This window comes from Abramis brama, assembly GCF_963993115.1.
Source record: "Abramis brama genome assembly, chromosome: 2".
NCBI lineage: Eukaryota > Metazoa > Chordata > Actinopteri > Cypriniformes > Leuciscidae > Abramis > Abramis brama.
Genome location: NC_139964.1, coordinates 55,708,761 through 55,715,203, shown reverse-complemented (window position 1 = coordinate 55,715,203; position 6,443 = coordinate 55,708,761). Strand labels below are relative to the sequence as shown.

Sequence of the window (6,443 nt, the reverse complement as noted above, 5' to 3'; positions counted from 1 at the left end):
TTTTACTGTATCTTTATGTTTCATATTATTTCAAATGTAACTGCAATGACCTTGCAGTGGAAGTACAAAAAACAAAATACCATTTTATGTGTAAATCTTAAAGACTACAAAAATCATTCCAAAATCAATATTCAGTGAACGGACAGCACAGTTACTGCACAGGATGAATTACATCTTCAAATGTGGCTCATATAGGCCATGTATCAAAACCCTACAAAATCACACCACATCAACACTGACGACTTCAGTCAGAAACATTCTAAGAATAGTTTTCTATGATGTTTACCATGTTTTTAAAGATTTTTTTTTCATTCTATGTACTGTGAAAATTGTATTAAAATAAGAATGTGATTAAACAACATAGATTTTTTAGTTTACAATCCATTTAATTTGGGAAATGAATCACATTTACAGTTCGACATTACACAAATGACAACATCTCTAATATTATTAATTGTAGTCTATTAAAAAAAAGTGGGAGGGGGCATTTTCTTGTGAACAGTGAATAGTTTATTTAAAAAAAAATGGCAGAGATTTCATGACAATGTCAAATTAAAACATTAAAAAAACAGTGTATCCTGGTTTCACTTGCAGTATCTGTCAGCCTTCATCTTTGCTCTCCTAAAAAAAAGAAAAAAACATTTTAATAATGTAGTAATGTTAGCATATTCACAATGTTTCACACACCATCTTCTATAATAAATCATCCAATGGGGTATGTCAACGTGCCAACTTTTCTTCCGTCTAAGGATGAGCTAAAATAGCAGGCTACATTCATTGATTATTCAGTATGAGGTTTCTCCTCCAGAAGCAGTAACGTCAGACGTCTTACCTGTCCAGCAGTGCCTCGTGGAATTTTCCATCTGTTCTGGCTACTTTCAGAGAACCGCTGTCTTCCTCATTCACCCTCAGCTTCCGGTCCTGAAAACTCTGAAACTTCTTCCTGTAGGCAAACATTCACATAAACATTTATTTTACTGAAAGCTCAATCAACAGCTTCTGAATTTTCCTGAAGGTAAAAAATAGTCCAGTCACGATCATGAACTTTGAGCCGATTTTCATACAAAAAATAGCTTTTATTCATGTCACTTACAGTACAGTGTAAGTTACTTTTTTTTCTTTTTTTCTTGGAATTGTATAAAATAAAATATGATAATATAATTATATTTAAAAAAGGCCCATGTGATTTACTTTGATGCTGTATACGATTAATATATTAAAATATAATAAATACAACGCAGTCTGATTAAACCCACAAACCTTAATTTCGCATGAAAAAAAGACTTTGACTATCTTTATGTACTTTAGTTTACAACAGTGTTTTTTATATTCTTTGGCAAAATGTGGTTGAAATTTAAACTGCCCAATTATTACGGTTGCCTCAAATAATTGTGATTAGATAGAATAACCACGATTAGGCAATCAATCAATAATCGTGCCTAGTAATAAAGCAAGGACTCACACGTAGTTGATCTCACAGTTCTTGACATTACCCCTGTCTTCATCAGCAATATCGTCTTTACTCTTCACCTCTCTTTCTATGGATGAACGGATCTGCGGAGGACAGATAAGCATGAAAAATAATGTTAATATTTATTCCAGGAAAAAGTCAAGTGTAATTTAAAAGCAATATTCTTGTGTTCAGATAAAACACATTGTCTGTGTATCATTCTGTCCTTCAGACAACAACAATAAAAAAAACCCTTAAGCAATTCATCTTGGCGTTGACTGAGTTCAGGAGAGATTCACCTTGATCATCTCCTCATCTCCAGCTGTCTTGTTTTTGGCCACTATGTCTCCGTTCTCACTGTACGAGATGAAACAACTGTTTGCAGCAAGCAAGGCCATTTTACGCTGCAGAAAACAAGAAACATAAACGAAATGGTAAAAGCTGAATTCGAAATACCAACATTATTTTCATTGTGACTGGTGAATTGATTTGACTGCCAGATTCACTCACATCCTGAAACACTGGTTCCCACTGTTCTCTGGAGCCGATGGCATCTGATCGACCAATAACAACACCATCTGAGCTTATACCTAAATACTTCCCATAGCCTGACTTCAGCGCTATCCTAGAAACCCAGCAAAACAGACGAGAAACGTTAGTCACATGATCGATTCAAAAATTATCTACAGAATAATACATGGCACTTATTATTATACATTTTAAGGTGCTGTTAGTAATTGCAGACTTTTTTTTTTTTTTACTTCATGCACCCATCCCTACTCAGAACACCTAGTTATGGATATGGATATGATCTTTACCTGGAGTCTGAGAGTCTGATGGCAGTGAACTGTTCAGGAGGATCTGGACCTTCATCCTCTGTGAACATAAGACATATTTTTTAAACTTGCGTACACTACCATTCATTTATTTGATCAAAAACAGAGAAAAATTTATATAGTGAAATATTACAATTATTATTACAAATAAACTTCTATACTGGTAAGCGAAAAAAAAAAAAAAAAAAAAAATGCTGCTTAATATTTTTGTGGAAAATTAATTTTCTTTTCAGGATTCTTTATGAATAGAAAGTTAAAACTACAGCATTCCTTTTGTAACATTATACATGTCTTTACTGTCAATTTTGATCCATTTAAATGCATCCTTGCTGAATTAAAGTATTAATTTCCTTTTTTTTAATACATTTTTTAATCATCTTACTTTAACTCAAATGTCTAAATTATAACTGAATAATTTTTATGTCATCAAAGTTTTAATGGCTAACTATTTAAAAAAACAAAACTCAAAAAGATTTGCTAAAAAATATCAAATACAGAGAACAAAGAAAGGCCTTAAACTACTTGACAATAATTTATTATACCTATTGAGTCTTGCAGAATTTTAACAGTTCTTTTTTCTTCAACCATGAATGCCTGAACAAAAGAGCAAACCTGAAAGCTGATATTATATTCCACCTGCTGTGAACTCATGAATTATCTAATATATTGAATACTGCAAGTCAAGAGCACTTGCAGTGCTATGCTATGCTCAAAAAGTTACAGGATAGTGTGAGTGTGTGTGTGTGTGTGTGTGCATCTACCACATCTCTGGCCTGGTGAGGTGTGGTAATCATACAGATGCACTGGTCATGAAGTGGGTATCAACAACAGTTAAAGTCATTATTTTCCTAATTTAAGGTCTCAACCACTAAATTAAATTGATTTTGGGGACCATGCACAAATTCAATGGTGCTTCCAGAGTGATGTAGAGACTGATCCTTACAGCCAACGGTCAGTGAAAAGCAGAAAATGAAGCTGGAGAGAAAACAATCGTAAACAACTACTCCTGGTGACTGAACTATGAAATTGCTCGGTGCTTTGTATGAATGGCTGCGGTAATAGCAACTGACGATCCCTAACATTATTCAGGTTTTTAAATCCATCCATACTGAGAGCAACAGAGAAACAGCAGCACCTAGCCATTTCTACTTTTGAGACTTATTTGTTCCGCGCTATTAGAGGGACCTTTCCAATTTAAAAGGCAATATAAAAGCCGCATGGCAGAAAGTGCAGTATAATTGCACAGAAAGAATTGCTTGTTGCCTGAAAGTACTGCAAATATATCTTGTAAAGTGCATTTTTAAAAACATAGACCTATTTCAGGTTCTAGTTTGTGTCAAACAACATTTTCTCCTTTCAAATCTCACCACTACATTAATGCACTTGTGCATCATATTTGAAGGTAGGGAAGGCAGTTTGGAGAGGCTAGTAATAGCAAGCTAGCTTTGAAAGCAAAAGATCCCACCTTCACTTCAGAGCGTCTCCAAACCCACACCTCCTTCAAAACACATGAACGCACACAACCAGAGCGGAGTCTGCAAAGCGTCACGAGACGGTGTTGATTAAATGACCTCATGTCTCAAAGCACATAATATTACAATAATAATGAATGTAAACACCTTAAAGAGATCTGACTTGCACCTCCTGACTGCTGTAGATTCATTTTGGCATTGATAGTGTTGCCATAAAAATGCATAATTCTGAGTCTGAGGACATGAACAGCTCCGAGTAGAACGTCACAGGTTGCCATCTCTTAATTACGGTTATTACGACAAGGCATGAACGCAGCATAAGCTTGCTGTTTTGGTTCAGAAGGAACTGTAAAAGGCAGCTGATTTTTTTTGCAGTGCTCTAGGTCTGTCTGTCTACAGCTCTGCATAGCCTTACAGAACGCGCTGAAGACGTGTGATGTCTGCGTGGAGGTATGGAAATACATAGGTTGACAGTCAGGTAGGACATCCTATCAATGCATTCGGACCGAATGCAATGATTGGACGAACATTTTTTTGGCCCAGAGACTTCCACAGAAGATATATGTAAACTGTTTCAATATTTAGACCACTTCTATTATTGATTGCTATTAGGATGAGGAGAGTTTCAACGCATATAACAAAAAGTGTTTATGAAAAAAACTGCCTACCAATTCTTTAAGGGGTCATGATATGTTTTAATTTTTTTATTATTTAAATAGGTTCCTTGAGGTTCACTTATATTAGTCAATGTTTTTGCACAAAATAAGTCATATATTTGCAAAAGATTATTACTGTCTTCCCTAATGTTGACCCTCTGTCTGAAATGCTCCATTTTAGTGCTGCGGCTGCCGGCTACTTTAAGTCTTGCCAGTAAACAGCATTGAGTTAAAATGATATGATGGACTGTTACTTTGTAGAGGAAAGAATACAAATACACATGTAACAAAGGTGTTTCTGATGTCATTGAAGTTCTCCAGATACAGATTTTTTGACTGTGGACATTCTTTGTAACCCAAACTCGCTACTAATTTGCTCAACTAGCCTATAACTTTTTACAGTCATCAATACATCAAAATGGACAATTCTTGTTTTTGTTTTGTTTTTTTAAATGGAATATTGTCAAACAACAGCATGAGTCCAATCAGTTCCCGATGAACAAAATCAAATCCCGTCCTACTTTTTTCTTGTTCGAGAAGCTGTTTCACTTGGATACTCATCACAATAGGGAAGAAAACACTATCATAACATAACATTTTTCATGTCGACTTTAAGAAAAAATACGTTAAAACGCTGGAGTGAAAAAAATTGTCTTGAGTGAGTACTAAATATGATGTAAGAGTACTAAATAAGAGTAAGAAATATGATGTATACATGTGTACAATAATTTGTGTCCAAAAACAAAATGGTTTTAATTATTTTGTATTCCAGTGTCATTTTGTACACTTTGTATTTCTACCTGTGTATTTTTATTGTGTAAAACTCTTTAAGAAGCTGCTTTAAAGGCGCTAAATAAAATAAAGTTTATTATTATTATTAATAATAATAATAAAATAATACACAAAATAGGATCTGAAAGTTTTAAATAGCAAAACTGAGCTGTCTTGCAACTGCAACATCTCAGGAGTAGAATGAAGCAGAGAGAATCAGCACCTTTATGTGGAGCTCCTACAGTGAAGAGTCCAGTGTCCAGTGCATGGATGTAGGAGTTGCTGTGCATCTCTATGGCCACTGAGCCTGTGATCTCACCGAAACTCTTCACGGTCCACCATCCTCCTGATGAGACACATTCAGAAACACGCATTATACAAAGATAAAGCTATGAGGCAGATCATACAGCATTTACAAAGACAGAAACTGCAACAGTCAAATTATGTCTAACGTTATCCCTCAATACACGATAATTTACAACTCAATAGGCAAAGTGACAACACATACCAACAACATCCAGCTTGTCGTCTTCATCTTCTCTTTTTCTCTTCTTGTCCTTCTTTTTCTTCTTTCTGCACAATACGGAAGTCGCAGGTCATTTAACGTACATTAGCGGGAATAATTGTGATTTTTAACATAAACTCTTTTACGGCAAAGCTATTTACATTAATTAGAGCAATAACTGTATATATATAATCGAAACATTTTCATGAACGCAACACAGAAAGAAAGCCTTACTTCTTATCGTTTAACCCTTTTAGCACCAGTTTGGTAGACTTTACGTGTGAGTACTCTGTCATGATCACACAAGATTTAGGCAGTTTCTGTGGGATATCATACGTTGTTATTCACGCCAGCAAAGAGTTTTCCAACAGATGATACAGATCTGCGTGTATACGGTGGCCGAGAGGACCGCACTAAAGACGCGTCTGGAGGAAAGCGCGACACCAAACGGTCGGAGAACGCACTGCATACTGTTGCAGTGATGACGTATTTTTGTAGGCTAACTCGAAAGTTAGCATCAACCCTAGAAAATATATGCTTTCCTTCTTTTCTTTTCTTTTCTTTTCTTTTCTTTTCTTTTCTTTTCTTTTCTTTTCTTTTTAGCGAGTAGGCTAATTATATATTTGTAACATTACACAAATCCAGTTTATTTATTTATTTATTTATGTTTATTTATGTTGTTGTTATTGTTCAGTGAAATAGATACAACCACACTTTTCACTTCCCTGATCATGTAAAAATAAATAAATAAAA

At 34.8% G+C, this 6,443-nt stretch overlaps 1 protein-coding gene across 1 annotated transcript; it reads right to left on the bottom strand.

Moving 5' to 3' along the window:
* Nucleotides 1–487: 487 nt before the first annotated feature.
* frg1 (FSHD region gene 1) lies at nt 488–6,117 on the bottom strand. Its single transcript, XM_084106777.1, has 9 exons — nt 5,925–6,117; nt 5,694–5,758; nt 5,409–5,531; nt 2,269–2,326; nt 1,961–2,075; nt 1,750–1,854; nt 1,463–1,554; nt 833–943; nt 488–621 (listed from the first exon to the last, which is right to left on the bottom strand). The coding sequence occupies exons 1-9, from the start codon at nt 5,984–5,986 to the stop codon at nt 585–587; spliced, it is 768 nt and encodes a 255-aa protein (XP_083962903.1). The 5' UTR covers nt 5,987–6,117; the 3' UTR covers nt 488–584.
* Nucleotides 6,118–6,443: the final 326 nt, after the last annotated feature.

What these genes read in the sequence shown, in the direction of transcription:
- frg1 (XM_084106777.1), bottom strand. Translation starts at nt 5,986, where the DNA reads ATGACAGAGTACTCACACGTAAAGTCTACCAAACTGGTGCTAAAAGGG. An exon ending in CGACAAGCTGGATGTTGTTG is followed by an intron (nt 5,532 to 5,693) that starts GTATGTGTTGTC and finishes GTGTCTCATCAG; the next exon opens with GAGGATGGTGGACCGTGAAG. An exon ending in AACTGTGAGATCAACTACGT is followed by an intron (nt 944 to 1,462) that starts GTGAGTCCTTGC and finishes GTTTGCCTACAG; the next exon opens with GAAGAAGTTTCAGAGTTTTC.